Genomic DNA, 21,898 nt, shown 5'->3' with positions numbered 1-21,898 from the left:
AGATATTCGCAGTGGTATTCAGGGTGAACACTACTGCTCCTCTCTGTAAGAAAGGTAACAGTCACTTGCTTTACAGAGGAGTACAATATTTTGAAGAAGCTGAGCCAGTTGATCCTTATTCAAAAATGAGGAGCACTACATGTTATGACCGACAATTTATCTGGATAGCAAGAACTTCTTGTAATTAGTCACTTAAATTGCACAAGTTCATTTTTACAGCCGGCCATGAGAAATAAAAAAATAAAACCTTGCACTGGAGAAATATTTATCTTGAACAGGAAAGTCATGCTGCTTTACCAAAGAGCCTTGGCCTTTCAAGTCAATAGCTGATCTCAGTGAGAGCCAGAATGATGTAACTGAGATCACAGAGCTGCTCATGGGCTCGCAGTCAGACAGCAAAAATTAAAGACTGCAAATGATTCTTAACATTTAATTAATTCATAGTATCCCAAACGCATAGAGACAATACTGATTATTCCAAACTGTGAATGAGTTAGTGATGGCAAATCTCTACCCTGCAGTTAATGTGCTGCTAATGTTCTCCAGCTGTTACGGCCTTTAATTCACCAAAGCAATAGGAAGGTTGTCTGTAGAAACAGGTAAAGTCTTTGGCTTCAGGTTAAACTCTCTCAACAGACTGAAAGGCTGGGGGAGGCTCTCATGCCAGCTAGGAGGGACAGAAACTCTTCTCATTTAGTGACAGCTGAAACAATAATCCTCAGTGACCTGGGGAGGAGGGCAGGTAGGCATGTGAAACCATAGTGCTCCTGCCCTGTCGGTCCCACCTGTGCAGTCACATCCCAAGGCAGGCTCCCTGCTCCTGCAGAAGTGTTGCTGGGACAGCCATGGCAGTCCAGCAAGGACCCCAATAACAAACAAGGGCGCTTCTAGCCCATGGTATCAGCAGGACGAGCTCCCGCAGGCAATGGGAAAAGGCATGGATGACTTTCGGTTAAGCAGCAGCTGCTCGGCTTTGTAAGGAAGGAAGACAAAACATGGCAAATAAGGCAAAGGAAAGTTGCATGGGAACTACAGAAGACAAAGCTTCAGGTCTTGTTCTTGAAAGACTGCTGTCTTGCCACCCTTTCCTCCATTGTCCACTGCTTATCTTATTTCATTTCCCTTTAGACTGAAGGCCTTTTTTAGGCAGTTTGGGCAGAAAACCTGAGCTGTTTCTCAGAGTGGAGTCTCTCACAATGAGGCATTTCACCTGATTATAAAGCTTTTCCATACCTTGTGAAAAAAAAAAATCTAAAAAAACTTAAGTGTCCCAGAGAGAATATTTTTCTAAATGTTCAGTATCATAATTAAATCATCTCATATCAACTAAGAATGCTTCAAAACCTCCTGGCTAGAAGTGTTAAACAGATCTTTTCCAGATTAACATTTAACCAAGGATAAATCACTCCCTCTCCACTGGATAGAACAAGAGAAACCATAGAGAGAAACAGTCTGCAGGAGTAATATACTCAATACAGACTACAAAGACAATCTATCAAAAAGGTTTTCCTCACAAAACCTGAGAAGCTGTGTGAGAGTCCGAGGTAGTCTCATTACACCTTCTTGTGATGGCAGAATCGCACCAGGATTGGATTACTGCAAAATTTGTTACCTTTTGAGATTACCCCTCACCAAAAATTTATGTGGCGATTCTCTCTGTAGAGGACTCTATAACTCATCTGCCCTGAAAAGAAACAGAATTCAATCCTTCCTATCACAGTATAAGAAACCTGGCCCTCAACTGAGAGTACAAAGGATGAATTGATTTTACTGTCCTCCCCACACATAAGAGGTGCCGACCATTTTTCTAGGACATATATACATGTCTGCAAAGCCTCCCAAAAAGAAACAATCATCTGTTGCGGCCTTGCACATAAATACATTGGGCAGAACGCACTGGGATGGTGAAACGGTTAGAGTAAAGCATTTGAAGTATGTGTTTGGGAGCAGGAAAGGGGGAGTCACTGCTAACTGTCAGTATGCTTGGATCTCCCAAGCCTCCTGGTTCTAATATGCTGCTGGGAGGCACGGAAAGCAGCTTGCAGTCAGCTGCTGTAGCTGAGTCTGAGCTATCAATGTGCAAACAGTACTTCTGTGACTACAGAATTCTATTGATTTGTACAGGCAAAAATAATAGCTCGGGAGACCTCAGGGGAAGGGACTCTCGAGCAGGAAAGAGAAAAAAAAAGAGAGATGCAGCCAGTTTCACAGTATTCCTCAAATGCATTTGTAATTAACTTCTACCTGTCACTAATCATTGACCTTTTGAATACACCCAGCATGATGTGTTTCCAAAAACTGTAAAAGTTATTTCTAGGATAATCCCATGGATGACTTTGATTAACATTACAGCAATTTTCCCCCAGTGTTTGCTTTCTATAATGGAGAACATTAAAAGAGTTTTTTTTTATTCTCTCAGACAGGTGGAAGGACTTTTAAAGAAAAATCAACTACTTTTTCATCTGCAAAAGATTAATAAGATTTTGGGTGTGGGAGAGGGTATGTCCCTCCAGTTCTATCAAGGCCTGCCATATCAATCCCACTGCTTTCCAGGCTGCAGTAAAACTGCATTTTTTTGCAGCTGCATGTGTGATTCACATTCCTAGGGCTCCGAGGAGAGGAGGAAATGGTTTTGTTATGGATACACAATGCGGTGGTATTAACTGTGGTGAGCGGTGGCTGCAAAGATGCTCACCACTCCTCAAGCTATTTTCCTGCGTGACTTGATCATCTGTGGGGTTATTGCCCCAGGAAGTTGGAGTAGCTGGTAGGAAGTTGCCATTGGATTATATAGCAACCTTAGTTGCATTTTTTTCTTCATGCTTTATATTCGGTTTTTGGTTTTGCTTTAATTTTATGGTGTCTGCATGTGACTGCTGCTAATACTGCTGGTCTCAGGTCTCCTAACACTGTTTTGTTTGGCAACAGGTAAATGACATTCCCAGATTCCTTGGCCTAACCACAGGCTGCGTTGGGCTTCTCTCAGGTGAAACCAGGAGCTCTGGCCATCTCTTGAAGGGTTTCAGCAGATAGAGACTCAGCAGGTTGGCAGTACACTGATTTTAGCGCTATTCAGGCCTACTAAGCAGAACTGAAGAGAGTAGGTTGCATTTTTGACTATGACAGTAATCAAAGGCGAGGCACGAGATTCCTGGTCTGCAGTCCCATTGCTACCTCACTAGGGAATTTAGGAAAATGGATGTTCCCCAAAAGTGTTAAATGGATCTTCTAAAACATATCATCAATGTAAAATTACAGAATTATGTGGTACACGTGACATACTAGCAGAGAAGCTGATTTGGCCATTAACACGTTGGGCCAAACCCTCTACCCAGACTGAAGTTAATGGATTCTCTGTAAAGAAAATCTTGCCTCTTTTTGAGAACCTTCTTAATTCACTCTGAGCATTTATATATGAGGACTGACTGACTAGTAAGGATGTATATCGTTAGGGATGAAATCAACTATCCATCCACCAATTCTGTCTGGGAAGAGAACAGCAAATTATCACTGCCCAAACGAAGCTGCTGCTTCTCTCAGGAGGAGTTTGAGCACACGGAGCTAGAGGACTGCAAGCTGCTGGGTACATCTGCTGAACATCAATTCTTCTGCAGCTTCTTCCTTTGCTAGGTAATGATTATGCCAGTCCCTTCGCAGAGAGGAGGGCAGCACAAAGGATGAAAGAACAAGTAGAACAAGACAGATAACGGAAAATTTGGGCATGTTTTGAATGACTACTGACTTCATTATTATGGCAGATGGGATTGTTTGAGGTAGCCATTAGGACTGCGCTGGGAATGAGTGTTGGGAATGAGTTAGCACGGCTGCACAGTAATGCACAGTGATGGAATCAGCACACAGACAGTCGCTCCGCTGCTTTCGAGTTCCCTCTCAACTGCTCACGTGTGGAGTCAGTCAGCCAGGCTCAGGCTCAGGAGCTCCTTTGAAGGAACCCTGTTCAGGAAGATAATTTTTGTAGACTCAGCACCGAGGCCAACCATTTACATCTGCTCTGTTAAATCTCACACGAGACAACAACGTGCATTCCAAAGAGCCTTTTGTGCCTTCAGCTCGTTCCACCCAGCTGTTATACCTACGACCCATTGTGCTCTCTCATAATGATTGCTATTTAATGGAACTGAAAGGTTTGCAAATCTTAGGGAAAGTACAGCACGCTGTAATGATTTTTGCAGCCTTTGCCATCGGAATGGTCTGTGTGCACTATAAACTAACCTGACTGCAGGATATTTCAATCCGATGCATCCCATAGGAGAAATCATCATTGAAAGTAACTACATCAGGACTGATCACATCATAGAAGGAAGGCCAACCTGGGGAAAAGGAACAAGATAAGTCAGAAAAGAGGGTGTCTTGGTGGCAGATGGCATTGTAAAAAGCAAGACAGAATCACACTTTGAAAATTTTTTATCTTGCTCTAGAGCCTGGAAATAACTGAAATGGAGATTTTGGATCCTAAATCACTTAGGTACTTTGGAAAATTTCCACCCTAAATCCAAAGTTGTTTACAGGCAAGGACTAAGCTGCCACCAGCTGCCCATCTTCCATCTCAATAGAGATTCCTGCACTCCACCGCAAGCAGTCACAGCAGTGTAGCTCAAGCACAAAGGTGGTTGCTCAGGTACGCCTGATTCAGCATCACCATCAGTTTAAAAAACCACAAATTCCACCATGAAGACAAACAGCAAGACTTTATGGAACACAAGTGGTTTTGCTTTTGCAGTGTACAAGTACTTTAAAAAAGAGTTGATAAGTTGCAATTTAGAGCCCCAAAACCTGGCTTAACCTCTGCCTTCACCAAGGCATGGTCACGCCCAGAAGGATGTGCTCAGACACTGACCCATCACACATTAGAGGCAGTGAGATGACTACTATTGTGTCTAATGTCAAAACAGTAATGAGTGCTTCAGGTCAGCCATGGACAGGTGGAGTCATAACTATGCCTATATTAGACACTAGTAGATGGTCTGCATGTGGTCTGTATCCAGGACAAAACAATTGCACTCGTTAACACATATGTTTGACACAGCTGCTAGCTGAGCACTAAGCAGCATGACCTGACACCAGATGATGATGAGGTGTACACCTGATCTACCAGTAATGGCCACCTATCATCTAAATAATGACCCGCCACTCTTTAACTATTCCATGCCAAGTCTCCCCCCCTCCACAACACACGTCAAAAAACAACGCAGGTCTATTCAGTGTCCCAGTAGATGCCCAGTACACAGCTGTAACTTCTCAGACACGCCTCAAAAACCTGTCATCATACGCTCCATTTCCTGAAGCTGGGTTCCCACATAAGAACCCGATAGGCTTTAAGGTCATGTCAACATCTACCAGTGCCCATCTGAAATCCCACTGGCTATCTGTCCTCCTCATTCAGTCTCTTGCCAAATACAACATGCACCGGCAGCTCTTGCTCTCTATGCATTCCACATATGCCCACGTATACCGAACTTCCTTGTTTCTTCTTCTAATATCTGTTAAGGATTTGCCACTGATGATTTCATAAAATGACATGCAATAAGCTATTAAGAAACACAGCAGCAGCTGTGAATCACTGCATGCAGATGAATATAGGACGTATACAGCTTCCCATAAGTAAGGCGAGTAAAATTTCCTACACAGTAAAAGGAGGTGTGGAAGCTCTCAAGTTTTCTACATGTCAGTGAAGGAGTGTGTAAACTGCGAAAAAATACGTACGTCTTCAGTTGTATCTTAAAGCATTAAATATAGAAGAACACTTACGAAGATGCAAGCGTAACAGGCATACATTTTTAAGAAATAAATGCTCAGAAACACATTTATTTTCCTTTTGGGAACACTCATATAGTAGCATTCCTGAGCCTGCAACCTGAAGGCACTGCAAGCCCCAAGTCCAAGGTGCCTACTACTACCACATGTGTTTCCACCCCAGAACTCACTGCAGAAGTAAGTAGTGTCATTTTTTTTCCCCAGAAGTATTGCAAATGGAAGAGTTACAGACAGGAGACAGACTGAGGAGCAAGAACCCTGAACAGGCAAAATATCCCACAAGACAGGAACTCAAAACCGTGCAGCAACGACAACCGTAAAAAAACAATTTATAAACTCTTCCTCTCATGCAGAATATCCCTGCCAAACAAATACCTTCACAAACAGAAAAGGAATAAACATATGACAAGTTTTGCAAAAGGGGTTATCCTGTTGACAGAAAAATTGATGTTTCCTAATTGGTGGCTCCTTTCCAACACCATTCGTCATCTTCTTAGCGGGGCCTCTGTCTAACGAAAATTGAGGCCTTACTTAGAGCTGGTCAGAATATTTTTAATGAAGCCTTTTTATTTTTTTTTTAATTTAATAATTTTGCAAAACAGACATATCAGTTTGCCCTTGTGTGACGGCAGAGAAGTTCCACAGTGGGAGCTTTTTGTAGGAACGAAATATCCGATCGCGTGAAGGCCTTTGGAGGAGGAACACTTCAGTGCTGCAGAAATTCTCAAAGACAACCCTGCCTCCTCCATAACAGCAATAAGGGGGAAGCTTCAAAGGCTGCTACACAGAGATTGAAGCAATCTGTGTCTCGCTGAGAAAATTATCTTGTGAGAAGGGTTTGGAGGAGACGTGTTTATGTCAGCTTTGACATTAAAGAAAGACCATCCATCCTCCTTTCTCCAGACTTTTCCTTTTGGTCTTCCCATTCACCACAGAAAAATTATTTGCTTTGGATGCACTCCATGCACTTTTGAAAAATGAAGTCATCTGAAACCTATATAAACAGGCAGGCTCCTCCTAAAGTAGCCTTTATACCCAATTGGAGTGACTTCAGATTAGGCTGTCAGTTCATACAACACGTGACACATGTTCCAAAGGCTCCACCACTGCCACATATGGTCCCCAAGACACGGACTAGGAAACAGACTGTGCCTCCACAGTGTGGACTTTTAACTCTCAGTCAAGCCATCTCTTCTTGAGTGACATGGCAGGCCAGACAGCTGCATTACTGTGATGAAGCAGTAACTCCATGAGGCTCGACTGAAAACTAAGCAAACCCTGCAACAGAAAAGGTCCTAACGGGCACAGTGAGACACACTGTCACTCTGCTGACCTTGAGAGGAAGACAAGTGAACTGCTCATTGAGTTGATGAGCCAAACTCACCAGGACAAACAATCTCTTCTGCTGTCTCATTTCCTCTTTCCTGAGCTAAAGGGGAAAGCCCATTTGAGAGTTTGCTAAGCCTTCTCTGGCCATTTTCTCTACTTCAAAAGCCGCCAGGAACAAGCTGTGGAAGCAGTCTGCTTGCCTGCACATCAGGCAACTCCCAGCAATGTAGACAGCCAACCAGACCCCTGTGGACTCTTCATATGCTCTTTATGTCTTTGCAAGTGGTGAATGACCCAGCAGTGGCCTCCACTTTGCAAGCCACAGGCTCCTTCTCCTGCTGTCTCACTGGCTGCTGCTCCTCCACTCCTGTCCCCCTGAGCACCAGCCCCCCTCCTGCTGCAGGGCTGCGAAACAGCTGACTCCCTCCACATTTCAGACTGCTGTTAGCTGTGCATTGAAGCTTCAGCCTGCCTTTAAAGGCTAGCTGGCTACTTGAAAGGGCAGGAATAGCCAGGAAGAAGCCCATTTTAGATCTCTTCTGCTGAGCTGATGGAAAGAAATGGTAACCCTTAGCACGGCAGAGACTGAGCGCTGGAGGAAACCCTGTGCAAACGCTGGTGCCGAGACTCAGCCCTCCCCGGGTGATGGCTTTCGATCAGGTCTAGCTCACCACATCCGATGGGCAGCAGGAGCTGGGCCACCGTCTTTCGAAGGATGGTAAAACATAAGAGCTAGGAAGAAACAGCTGCTGGAGGAAAGAGGCAAAGGGTAATTGCAGGAGACAAGATGGGAGTGGGAGGAGTCTCCCAGATGAATGAACAACTTCAAATGACATTTCCACTTTTTGTGAGTGTGTGTGTGTGAACAGCAGCTAAGATTTGTGAATACATTTATCCTTGAATGTAAAGTTTAGTTTGAGGGAGGTTATGACACAGTAACGGTCAGCAATTTTTATCACGTTACAGACATTTAAAATGAGCTCATTCTTATTTTCACGATCACTTTGCATCACACTGGCAGTATAAAAGGACTTACAAAATGAGAGGACTTGTGCTCACTCTGATGACCTCTTACATGGGAGTCAGGCTGCTATGTCGTAAGGCCCAGTTTCTGGTACGTTAATGAGCCAGCCACGGAGATGAATAGTTTTTCAGATACACAGCAAGTATCCTTTCTTGGATCTAAAATACACTAAATAAAGGAACGAGACTTCCTTCTGTCAAGTACTTAAGTGAAAACCATGTGTAAACTGAACATTACTGACAGATCTTTTCCGCTCCATCCTGCATGAGTAATAGAAAGGATCTTATGCTGCTGGGTGTCACACATACTGAGTCATGTCCCATTCTCCCTCGTTCTGGGACACCCCCCAAATATTTTGTAGAAGCTGCACAGCAGTTCTAAAATTCACCCCACACCCCCTCACCAAAACCAGATCTTTTGTCTTTCATAATGGTCCCTATTCTGGCAAAGAGGAAACAATGGTTCATGCCTCTTAGTCAAAGAAAGCTTTCTTCAGAGCAGAGATGGCTTGGTACTGCCCTGGGCAGCAACAGTGAAGAACAGGGAGGAAGGGAAAAGTTGGCTTCAGTAACCTATGCTGGATGCTGCTTTTGCAGGGTTTCAGATCATTCAAAAGAGGCATATTCTTTCTCACTTTCAGACTGCCTATTCTAGGTACCTGATTGAGTCCGTATTACTAACGAGCAGCCTAAGGTGGGCACCTATGCAGGCAGGTGGCACAAGGTGGGCACCCCCACAACACAGGCAGCCAGCACGCAGCAGTCCCGGACAGCTGACAAACTTAACAGTTTGTCTCCTTCTTAAACTGAGGTGCCAAAGCAGTTGTAATGGCTGAGTAAGGCAGTGACAGCAAACAGTGTGCCTACAGTCCAGTGCCCTTTGTGCATTCCTGGTAGAGATATGAAAGCCCAGCAGGAGCAGATTGTTTCTTTCACCTTTACCCAGGAAGTTCTAAAGCACCTTATCTCGTGGGCTACTCCAGGGCTCTTTCTTGGGGCAGTGCTGACCTCATGAAAAAAAGAAAGACATTTTCTTCCCATAAACTTTTGGAAAGCAGTCCAGCTGTTGATTGATTGATCAATTTTAGAAGCATCTCAAGCTTCCTTTTCCAGTTTTGCAAGTTTGCACGCATTTTGTTGTAGTTAGATCTCCAACTTCCATATAAATGGATGCAAGCACTTGGACATCTAACCGTTAAAATACAAGTCTATAATTATTTGCAGAGGCAAAACGGCAGGCTGCTTTTGAAAATCAGTCCTGCTAGGCTATTTTTTCCCCTCTCATGAACTAATATTCCTTTTGACATTTTTTTGAACAGCACAATTGCAATCCCAAAGCATCTAATGCTCTGACATTATTCCCATTTCATACACCTGCCGACCGAAGACCTCCACAGTTTTTCAATAACTGTGATGTCTGTAGTTATGTTTTTCATTTTAGATCCCAAAGAGATTAAGTTCAACCTGCATTTTATCATTCTTTGCTGTAATTATTCCAAGCATTTACTTCAGTGAGTTATTTACAGATGGAGAAGCAGGGGGAGATGGAAGATGTTAGAACTACCAAATGGCACCAGATGGAAAAGAAGACCTTGACCTGAAAAATACCTTGTTTCTCTGATGTGCTGTATTTTTAGAATTCTGATTCCCTTTTAACCTAATGTGGATTAATGAAAACCCAAAGGCTTTTTAAGGTAGAGTCTCATCATTTATCTTCACTGAGAAGCTATGTCTGTGTAAAAACCTAAAGCGTATAGGATTAAAAAAAAGGTAATAAAGCTTCTGCTTTGAAACTGCTGTAAAGCTGAAGGGCCTTCACTTTTTTCTTTCTCACAGGTTTATTGAAACAGAATCTGAAAGACACAGGCATCCACAGCTGTAACTTCTCACATACAAGTTTAATGTAGAACTACAAAGTGACATATTGCTATTACGTAGAATGCCTGTACAGATACAGGGCTTTTTTTGGCTAACATCCTGGGTTATTTTTCATAATATCTCCATGATGATGAATGCATAATAAATATTCTTACTTAAAAATATTTTACCATCAGGTAACACTACTTTCCGTGGAGGTTCCTCTAATTTACCCAAATGTAGCTAGAAACAGAATCAGGCACAGAAACCTTCTTGTTCACCAGCAAACGACTTTACATTAGATATGTATTCCACTGGCAAGAAAACAGTCCAGATATAAGAAGGACGACATGGTAGTGTTTTTCAACAGAACACGCAGAGCATCAGAGTGGTAGCTAGGTTGCGGGGGGGGGGGGGGGAGACAAAGACAAAATGAAGCTTAATTTTGGAAGGAAAGATAAAAGAGAGGGCTTATCTCTAACATGCTACCGGTCTCTAACAGTAAAGTTGGGCTATCGCGGCAGGTAAATACCACTCTGACAGAACAGTGTGGGAAGGGAACTTTACAAAACAATTGAACTTCTAATGGCAGCTTTTATGAGACAATCATCATCTGTTTTTTTCTTTATGTTTCTCACTTGGGAAATAAAAAACTGAAAGCCATAAATAAAGGTGGTATTTGTTTTCTTCCACTAGAGCACTCTGAGCATCAAAACAACTTACTATGAAACAGCATATGCAATCCAGATTTATTTCTTTAGTGGGACGAGGTTATATTGTTTAAAATGATTGTTAAGGGAGATCTGAAACTTCGCATCTAAAATTTCATTTGACTTTTGAATTTTGCAGAACAAGAGTGCCCCTGATGTCTCTTGAGCAATGAAAGCATAGGGCCTGCTCTCTTTAGCAACTAATAACTGTATCACAATACCGCTATGGCCCTAGCTGCTTCCTTAGTCCTTTCACTATGCTCTAAAATACTGCTACAAACAAGCTGCCTGTCATAGAACCTTCCTCTATAACATTCCCAACATCTCCAACGTCTGGGCTGCTGCTAAAATCAACAGGTAGGCAGGAGCTGGGATCTTCCTCAAGCCTTCTTACAAAGATTGAGTTACTAATGGTTTCTTTCTTGGTTCAGGTTCAACAAAACTACTGAACCTAACTCACTTCCTCCCAAAGGATGGGTTTCTCTCCTCATCTGAACAGTGTCTCTTGTTACTTTAAATCACGGCTAATGTTTTTAAAAATATATCTTACATATAAGTCAGCTGTAGATCTTCAGCATCAAAGGAACCAAACAGAATCGTGTGAAGCAGTATAACCTTAAGCTATAATTTTAAAATGCCATCAAGAAATGTTTCAAATAGTTTTTAAAATTTACTGTTGACCTAGTAACCTCAGTCCAAAGCATTCAACTTCGATAAATGTTTTTGTTTTCCTTCCAAAAGCAGCATTGGTAAAGCAAATTCATATATTGCAAAATATTTTCAATCATTATACCTGTGAGTTATCTGTGCACTTCACTAAAATAATTGAAGCTTTCGTATTAGGATGAGTAAATCAGGATAGCAGTAGAGCTGGCAGGCCTTACGATGGAAGTGATTTGACAAAATTGGAATCCTAATGCAGTGTGTTCACAGAGAAAGTAAAAAAAAAGAACAGCAAACGCAACCTTGTAATAATCAGCATCTGTCACTGAAATGAACAGCAGTCACAGATGAAGTACATATTTGAAAAATTTGTCATGGGGTGTTTCAAGTAATGAACATCCACAATTTGTTTGTTGAAATATTTTCCTGTAGTATTGTTATGCATGTCTGGGAAATAAAGGTTGTAAAGAACAGCCAGAACTCAGTTACACACACTCTAAAACTGATACTACAGAGGTGGAATTCTGACAGAGGTATTTTTAAAGTCAAAAAAGCGCAGCCTGTCCTATCTCCCTTTTGCAGTTATATTCCTTCTACTGAACGTCCTTCTACAGTGCCTCCAGCACTGAGTGCTCTAGCAGACAAGGACCCTGCTCGTTACAGCTGGACAAACAGGCTCTCATTGCAGTTGTAAAGTTCTGAAACAAGGGAAAGAGTTATTACACTGATTAAAACAAAAAAAAAAAAAGACAAAGGCCCCCTTTCTTCTGTTTACTTTAGATATTGAATGCGATGTCTTGGTGAGGAACTTGGTCACAAATAACTAAGGGACATAATTTTCTTGGCCATCAAGGAAAACTTTTGTCATGATTTGGGACAAGACTAGGGCAGTTAGCAGATGTCAATGTCTGCCAAAGGTTGACAGAACAGTGTACTGAACAGCAGGGTGAAGAGAGAGCCACAAACCACCAGGTCTGCTGTAGGGGCCATCTGGCCACAGGACAAGACTCTGCGGGAAGGTGGGGTATGGCTCCTGGTGCCACCATGAAGGAGTGGAGAGCAAAATCCTGCTCTTTGCCTAATATTACAGCTTATCCGCTAAACTAGTCCTTAAAAAGACACATTTCCAGGGCAGGATTTTCATGCCAGTGTAGGAACATCTCTTCATGAGCTACAGGCTTGTCAAACCCTACAAGGAACCTTGCCACGAAGCCTTCCTTTACCTGGGAAGTGCAGAAGCTGCTCACTGCAGTTTCATGCAAAGACTTCTGAGGTACTTCTGACGCCCTGGACCTGGTACCCAGTGTAACTATACATTGCCCTCTGCTTAAGGCTTTGTCTCTACAACACTCAGTTGAACACCGTGCTGTCATGAACAACAGCTACAGGCACTGCAGAAAATCCTAAAAGAAGAAAAATGAATGATTTGTGGAGTTAGATTGTTTGGAGTTGGTGTTGGTTTGGGGGGGAGGTTTAAATCTTTTTAACAACCTCTTATGCAAACAAAAGGAGGTAGGTAATAATGCTGACTAGAAAATAAAGACCTTTCTTCACAGAAAAGCCTGACAAAAACAATATACATGTGCACATACGCTCCCACACACTCCTTTTCCTTTAAGTTTTCTGTGGAAAACTTCAGCTGTACTTTGAAAACTTCTGAAAACTGAAACTATTGAAATGGAAAAGTTCACATTTCAGATTATAATGTTCACCTTCTGTTTTGCTTTCTGTTACAGTTTCTAAAGCAAAGCATGCCCTTTCTGCTAAACCCCATATTTTCTTTCAAGAAAGATTTCAAAGGAAAACTTTTCACAGCCATACTACATAGCCGGTGACACAGTCCAAGGAAAGAAACAGCCAAGTACTTGAAGACGATCTCATGAAGAGCTGCTCTCTTTTAATGCTCTGCTGGGGTAAGCCCAGCTTGCCTCTGGAATCACCCAAAGACTGTGCAAGCGCTAACATGGCTGCAGCGCACATCAGCTCAGCACAGGTCTCTCTGCTCCTGTGCCTGTGCTATTCCTTACCTGACTGTGTCTTTTATTTCTTCTTTTTCTTCTGGGTTAGCCTTCTATTATTTTTTTACTTGAATAAATAATTTAAATGAAACAAATGTACCATACACAAACTGCTCAAGACATGGAAGTCATTTTCAACCTAAGCTAAGAGCATTTGTAATTAGGCACAGTATGAGTGGTCACAATGGAACTCAATTATATTCACTACATGTTCTTGCAGACAAATAACACTGGTTTATAAACATCCAACTCATTCAGGGTCTTGTTTTCTTTTACGCTATTCTAGGTAAAAAAATACATAAAAAGGAGTAATTGGCTTGGAAAAGAAAACTAATGCAATACGCAAGAGGAGAAGTAAGAGATTTAGAGAGAATCAGCAAAAGGAAATGGGCCAATGTGCAAGAGAAAACTAGCGAGGCAAGATGCTAGGAGTGGGCATGCAGTCTTCTAACAGCTCCATTCCAGTATCTCAAAGAAAACTCTCTGTACTCATGGGGTTTTGTCTCCATCACACAGTGCCCCCCACAGCACTGGGCCAGACGTAGCTGCAATTCACATCTTCTGCTATGGCCACTCTTTGGATACTCTCTCCTGTAACACTGAGGGCTGCTTTGTGTTTGTGTTTCCCTGGGCTTTCTCCTCTGGGGCATTCAGCGGTCCCACGGCCCAGGTGGAGCAGACGTCCCGACTACGCTGCTGGGGCACAGGCCATGGTGTGGTGCCCGTGCTCAGCGTGGCCCCAGCAGCCTGAGCACAGCAAGGCCACTGCCCTGCCCTCCCACAGCAAGCCCGAGGTGTGGGCCAGCGGTCGGGCATGCCGGCGGCTCTGACCATCTGAACATGGAAAGTGGGTATATTTCCCAAATGAAAACCCTGGAGGGAGGAGGGAGAGGAAGAAGAGCAAGGAAGGTCATCCTCCCTCCCTGCTCTGCCCTGGTGAGGCCACATCTGGAGCACTGTGTCCAGTTCTGGGGTCTCCAGTTCAAGAAAGACAAGGAACTGCTGGAGATAGTCCAGCGCAGGGCTATGAAGATGATCAAGGGAATGGAGCACGTCTCTTATGAGGAAAGGCTGAGACACCTGGGTCTGTTTAGCCTGGAGAAGACTTGAGAGGGAATCTTATCAATGCTTATAAATATCTAAAGGACGGGTGTCAAGAGGATGGGGCCAGACTCTTTTCAGTGGTGCCTGGTGACAGGACAAGGGGCAATGGGCACAAACTAGAACATATGCAATTCCATCTCAACATGACGAAAAACTTGTTTACTTTGAGGGTGGCAGAGCACTGGCACAGGCTGCCCACAGAGGTGGTGGAGTCACCTTCTCTGGAGATGTTCAAAACCCACCTGGGTGCATTCCTGTCCAGCCTGCTCGAGGTGACCCTGCTCTGGCAGGGGGTTGGACTAGATGATCTCTGAAGGGCCCTTCCAACCCCTGCCATTCTGTGATGATTCTGTGATTAAGTGCCCGCAGACCATGGCGTTCGAGGGACAATAGGATGTGTCCCCCCCTTCCCGCCGCGTCCGGGAGGGCTGTTAGCACCGAGGGTCAGGAAAAGTACCGGGGGAGGAGAAGGAACCCGGGCCGCAGGGACGCTCCCGCCCCGCGGAGGAAGCCCGGCCCGCGCTGGGGCTCCTCAGCGCCGGCTGCCGCCTCAGGGAGGGGGGTGGCCGGGAGGGCCCGGCAGCACCGCTTAGCCTTGTTCTTGTCTCCACCTGCTGATTTCATAAGCAAATATACTCCGGGAAAGTAACCTTGCAAATATACTCCGGGAAAGTAACCTTACAAATAAATACACGTGCCGGTGGTTTTAAAGCTGTGTTTCAGGGTGCCTATCGAGGAGCTCCAGCCACAGCCAAACACCATGAGCCGGGACAGGAGGAAAGACACTAAAACGGGAATGGGTGATGAGGTGGTTTTGTTTTGCTTTTTCAGCCAGACTCATGGAAAAGAAGCACGGTGCCATTCTGCCGTCATGTTTCCTCCTGTTGGAAGACATTCAAAGGTGCCACGGAGCTCTGATGGCCGAGGGCCGCTAAAGGGCCATCGTTGCGCCCAGCAAGGGGAAGGAAGGCAGAGGAAGCTCTGGAGCACAGGCAGGCCGAGCTGGCACTGCAGCCACTTGACACATTTCTGGAGCTCACGTGTCAAAAGGCATCACCTTCAATTCACTGAACCCTTCAAAGAAGCACACGCCAGGGCTCCAGCCTAACCCGGCTCTCACCCTCCTCGGAAAGGACTAAAAAAAGACAGGGAAGGGATATACAAAGGCATTTCTCATCAACTACTAAATGGTCCAATACACTCGTAACCTTAGCTCTCTGCTTTATAGCAAGTGAGTGATGAAAACCTGATGGGACAGGCTTGCAGGCTGCACTCCAAGCCACCGGGGTGCATTTTCGGAATTGGACAAAAATATTCTGAAGTGGACACCTGGAAAGGGCATGGGCAGCAGGGGGAAATACTGTCAGGAAAGGAAGAGTTTAAAAAGATTAAGAAAATTTTCTGATTAAAATTTTAAGAGGTGAAGTGCTGGCACAGATCAGTTTCCTGAAAAGCAGGAATCAGGCTCTGAGCTGGCTCCTCAGACGCTATTTGGAGACTCAAAAGCAGTCATTTAAAAAGAAACTTCTTCAAGGAGCCCAGCTAAAACTACAAAGACATAAAATTCCAGTCAGACACAGGAAATTCTTAGGGGAATACAAGAATTTTATGAGTCAGAAGATAAAAATCCCTCTGAATACCTAACTAAACTAATCTAATGAAGTAGTCACCAGGAAAGGAGTGTGATGAATCTGTATGTCAGGAAGGACAAATTTAAACAAACAGGAAATTGAACAACCTGAAGCTGTTTTCGTTTTTACTCCCTGTGCCCTGCTCCTTTTTTTCTTTAAAGATGCAAACTGAGTTGACGGCTGCAGAAGCTGCTGTGGGGTTCTGAGGGGACTATTTCATTTTAGATGAAGTCTAAATTTAAAAGAAATTAATTGCCTGGCTTCCTTTTGCAAAGTTGGGAAGTTGTTTATTTATGATTCATTATTTGCACTATTGTAGACCCAGTGCAATCAACCCACTAACCATTGCAGAGGAATACAGCGAAAGTCATTGATGTGAAGTTTATAACCTAAAATTTAGCTCCTTCCCCGGCAAGCAGAAGTGAGGCTAAATGCTTCCAATTAGATATTTTACCCATGCTAGTACCTTAGTGGGTTCGGTCCTAAATGATAGCTAGTCCTGGTCCAGCTTCACACTGAGGTGCACGCTTAGCTTTTGACATGGAAAACTTGTCAGAGAGGTTTCCAGAGAGATCCTCACGCCCACAAGGACCTTGACTTTAGGTATAGAGAATTTCAAGACCACCTCTGTGAAGCAATGTTATACAGAACGTTACCTCCTCTCTCTTACAGAGCCATGCATTGTCTAGACTCAAAAAAGAAGGGGTTTACGTATGTACAGTATTGCATCCTGGATGCCTTTTGTAAGGAGTGGGGAGCTTTTTCAGTTTATAACCTTTTTATTACAAATTCTCTCACTTAGGAAATAAATTTTAGCAAATTGCACTTTGTAGAGATCGTGTTAGAATTCCTAAAACTGCAAAGATTACTACTATTCTCACAATGTTGCTTCTATACTAAAATTAAGTTTCCATTAAAGCCCTTCTTTTACTTCAGGTTTACTTCAGCTCAAAGGAAGTAAGCCCATAGAGAAGCCAGATTTTTTTTTTTCAATGAGTTTTGTGATTTCAAATGTCTTCATTCCAGAATGGAAAAAAAGAAAAAGAAAATTCTCTTTAAACAAGCTTTCCTCCAAAACTGGTCTTGGGTTAACTAAAATGTTCCATTATACAAAGAATTCATTATATGAAAACAAAAATACTTTATTCTAATTTTTATTTTTTACTCTTCATTTTGTATTTCATACTAAAAATTTCAGATAAAAAAGTTGTGCTAAAATAATTTTGAGATGAAAAATGAAACCTTCATCCCCAAAAGATAAGCCATTGGTCTCTCAGCTTCCACAGTCTAATGTGCTGCGTTAGACAGTATGCTAGGCATAGGCTGACCTGACTGCAAACTACTTTTATATAAATTTAGGATACTGCTTAGTTTCCTATCTGAACTGCCTGTCTGAATCCTCCTATTTGAGGTTGATTCTGGACTCCACTTAAAATACTAATTGTTTATATTAAACAGACAAGAGAATGTGTGATATATTTTAACTGTCAAAAGTGTTGTGAACAGCAGCAGCTGGAAGAGGAATGTTTAATTGACTTTGTTACCCCCAAGCTTTTTAGAATCCTGTATCAGCAGCTAAATCTTACTCTTGCAGGCAAGAAAAACACTGTAGGAAGGGGTAGCATTAGAAAGCTTCTTCTACAGGAAAAAAAGAATGGGTATTCAAAAGCCAAGGCATTATCATTATTAGGTCAAAATAGAGCATCACTAAATCTACAACAATATTGATGCATCTGTGAAAGCTGTGCACATTTTTGTGTGGAACAGCTCACATTCTGTGGCTCCTTTCTGATGTTGGTTTACTGCAGCCAGGGATGGCATGCAGGTAGTGATGGGAGATATCACTTGAACCATTCGCTATACGATACCCCTAAAAAAAGGAATCTTGATACTATCAGTTATTGTAATGCTCTTAAATCTTCTGGACATGGGGTCAGCAGCTTGTGTGGAGCTGTGAGTAAGGATAAGTTTCCTCCCCTGCACAATTTATTCTCACAGGGCATCGCAGACACGTGCCTGGGACAGTTCCCCCATGATAATTGTTGCGGCATAAGCTTGTGCTGGGACCAGCGGGGCCCAAAACCAGCATTGGAGTTATTACTTAAGAGAAGATAATAAAGGCCTTGCTAAGTAACAGGATCAAATTGTTTTCAACATTTATAAAAACTTCAAATTTTCGAAAGCAGAAAAAAATTCCAACCACAATTCTACTATTTTGCATCTTTCCTTGAGGAAGTCTTCTAAGTAAAACAGCAAATTAGCTGTACACAGGCAAATGATCCTCCTGATGTCAAGGGGAAGGAGGGTCTGAAACATTAAATAAATTGATGCACAAGCTTGTGCAAACTGCTGTAGTACAGGTTTCCTTGGGAAGCCTGACTTCTGCCGTGTGGTTTGGGGTCTTTTTTTTTTTTTTTTAATGCCACATTTACAAAACAGATTTGGCACGCTCAGGAAAGGAACACTGCTTTTGTTCATCCCATCAGTCTTTTACTTGTCCTGCAATTGCCACTGCTGTGTTAGTAGGAAAAATAGACCTAACGAGGTATAAAATAATGTTCTGCATTCAAAGACACCACTGTACCTCATTTCACTTTAATATTTACTTCAAAAGTAAACTCTGTTGAAACCTTGCGTGAACAGCACCAAATGAGTTCGCGAGGTATTCTGAAGCAGAGTCAATTCACACCTCATACACAAAATTGCTTATTTGGTTCCTTACTGCCAAAACTTCTGCCAAGAAAGCCCTGGGATGAATCAAGTGGGGAGATACAGGTAGGTCAGGCTTGACTGGAAGACGAATTGTTAACAAAACAGACGTTAGCCAGCAGAAACATAGTCCACACCAACTGACAGTAAACAAGAATAGCTAAGTTGAAAAATAGCCGCAGGTAGAGATTTTAATTAGATTTTAATTTGATTCAATGCTTTTTATACTCTATGTGTCCAACTTCTCATTTCCAGTCTTTCCACTTTCTTGCTTCTTTTCATTAGCTTTTCCTTATGCTACAGGAAATATTTCTTTCTTTTCTTTTTCGCTCAAAAGGGCAGCGAACTGGGTGTCTGAGCTTCCTCTCAGGCAGTGCATGCTTGGGAGTGGGAAGTCAAGGAACTGTAGCCTTGATGAGACTACATTTTGGAAGGAGCTGTACAGAGATTTTGTTTAGGTTTGAAAGACAAGTTTGCAGTTCATTCTAAAAGGAAAATCTTACAGAAACTTTCACCAGAGAAGGCAAAATACAAAAACTTGACAAGGGCTCAGTAGGAAATCTTCCATGAAAACAGGTTTTTAAACAAAAGAAACATGAAATTCTTAACTTGCTGGAAGCAAATGTTTTCATAGGGCTGTCTCCATTTCTCCAAAGACCCACTTAACCCAGAACAGCCAGTAACCTGCTGGTCAGGAGGTCCCATGGGAGATGCATGGGAGGCTTCTGTTCTAATCAACTTTTAAGATCTGTATGCAAAATGGAGAAGCAGCCTTAGGGGAAGGTGTCGTAAGATGGCTGAAGCAATCCGACAGCTTCCTGCCCTTCTCTTGCCCCTGTTCTTGGTTGTCTTGGTCCTGCTGCTTCCTCACCACTCACCAGCTCTGGTGCTTATCCATTTGTGGGGAGAAAGTTCCATTCACTAAACCAGCAGAAAATTATTCAGGTTTTTTTCTGGGCTAGCAAGCTGAATCAGTTAACAGAGAGGTTAAACAATCACTGGAGGGAACGCAAGGCAGAAGGTGAGAATACAGGGCAAGGGGTGTAAGGATGATTTACTGTGATATCCCTGACTGACAGAAACTCTACTGTTAGAATAAGGTAATATCTGAACTGAGCACTGACACTACATCTTTGCACTAATATCACAAAAACGTTACTATAAGATGACCACATGAACAACAGATTTGACTAAAAGGCTGCTTGAGGTCAGTGCCTTTATAATTCAAATAAGCCTGTAATCCCTCTGTTCCAAAGATCTCCCCTGTCTCAGCATTACAAAAGGCAAAGTATGCGAATTTGGAACTTAAAATAAATTACCTGGGTTATTATCGGGGCTAAATCTTTTCTTAGAGAGCAGGTAGCAGAGGATGCACTTTCCAGCAAGGGGACTGAAACATACTGTACTTTCCATTCTCTAAGCATGCTGCGAGCACTTAAAAAAACAGATCACTGAAGAAAAGCTACAGTACGTCAGTTCCCAGCTCCATCTTGGATATAACAAAATCTAACCTTTGACACCAAGCCACCCCAGTACTGATCCAACTCTATTCAACAAACTCAGACCTTTTTTTAAATGCTGCATAACTGCCCACAAGTACAATGTCTGTTTACTTAAGTTCCGAGCGGGCAAAGCAGATTTAGCAGCATCGCAACAATGGAAGTTGCAGGAACAGGGAAGGACTGGAATGCCAGAGGTTGCTGGGTTATCCCACTCTACCCTTCACATGTTTATCATATTGCAACCAAACTAACACACATTCTGGCTGTGGAGCACTCTTAGCCTTAGCAAAACAGGTCTGCTTTCGGTTGCCCAACAGGGACTGTTCTAAGCTCAAACTTCCCCTGAACTTTAAAGGGCATCTAGTACCCCGAATGGTTTGCAGTCAGGCCAAAAAATCTTCGGGCACTTCCTGACTTCTTCGCAGCTCCCCAGGAAGCTGAGGCATACCCATGGTTTTAAATGCTTATGCTGTAATTGTATCACTCCAGGTGTTCTCAATAGGATTCCTTCCTATAAAACAACTAGAGGTAAAATACGGTCCAAATCTCCGCAGGAAATGCATGGAGCCAACAGCACAATCAGTTTCTGAAAAATGACTTGGTTCCCGTGCCACAAGCAACAGTCCATAAAGCATCTCATGGAAAACCCAAACAAGCCTTGCAGCTTCTGGCTTTAGAGCAAGAACTAGAAGACCCAAGGACCTCTGACTCACATTCCAAAATGGACCTTAAAAACGTACTTCCCTCCCCTGCAGGCGGCTTAATGACCTGCAGATTTTCAGTAGAGGCCATATCTGACATCAGCTTCAGAGCCTCACCTTCAGCCAGATTAAAACGGTTGTACATTTTGACATGAAACATGATGGTGTTTCATTTGCACAAGGCACCATCCCATTGATTTGGTGTATTTTTGAGGGGGGGCAGGGGGGAGAGTGGGGAGGAGGAAGAATTCCTACTCTCTTGTATTCAAAGCAGTCTCAGTAGCAAAACTTTCAGTCTTCAACCTCTATACTTCTGTGTCCAGCACTGCTATCAGCAGGTATAATATTTGTTTCACAGTTACTCCAAATAACACATTTTTTAAACTACCCCCTGAGAAATGTTAAGTCTAAAGTACTTGCAAAACTACGAGCCGTTTTCTAGAAAGACCTGAAACAAAGCGATCATCCTTTGTTGGCATTCCCCGGGGGTCACAGAGGGGATTCCGCTGCTTTGTACCAGGGCAGCACCGAAAAGAAAGGCTGTCACAGACGGCTGACTGTGCAATCTAGGAAACCAACCTGTGGGTGCCAGTAATTAAGCATCCAGTTAAATGGGGCCTGAGTTTTGAGCTGATGTCAGGTTTGGGAATTTGGTTTTAATTTCTTTCTAAAAAATAAAATTGCCTTAAACTGCAGTCTCTAGAAAAGTTTAGAAAAGTTTCCAAAAATTTCTCAAACTTTGTAAGAAATTTTGGCTGGAAAAATTGGAGAATTTGGACAAAATTCAAATAGTTCAACTGGTTTCCACTCTTCATTTTGAAGGCAAGCCTTTGTTTGAAATGTTTCCTTTCCAATATCAATTTATGTTAAAATATC

At 42.8% G+C, this 21,898-nt stretch overlaps 1 protein-coding gene across 3 annotated transcripts in view; it reads right to left on the bottom strand.

Annotated features, from left to right (window-relative positions):
* The window catches only part of MSRB3 (methionine sulfoxide reductase B3), an 88,539-nt gene that overhangs the window by 3,589 nt on the left and 63,052 nt on the right, over positions 1–21,898 (bottom strand). For 2 of the 3 annotated variants that reach the window (XM_074572489.1, XM_074572481.1), the window contains exon 6: positions 4,234–4,331. The exons of the other annotated variant lie outside the window; for it this stretch is intronic. In XM_074572489.1, the coding sequence (XP_074428590.1) occupies positions 4,234–4,331 (98 nt within the window). The remainder of the gene's footprint in view (positions 1–4,233; positions 4,332–21,898) is intronic. 3 annotated transcript variants of the gene reach the window in all.

The sequence above is a fragment of the Larus michahellis genome, chromosome 1, assembly GCF_964199755.1.
Source record: "Larus michahellis chromosome 1, bLarMic1.1, whole genome shotgun sequence".
Lineage (NCBI taxonomy): Eukaryota > Metazoa > Chordata > Aves > Charadriiformes > Laridae > Larus > Larus michahellis.
This window is presented reverse-complemented; position numbering and strand designations above follow the sequence as displayed.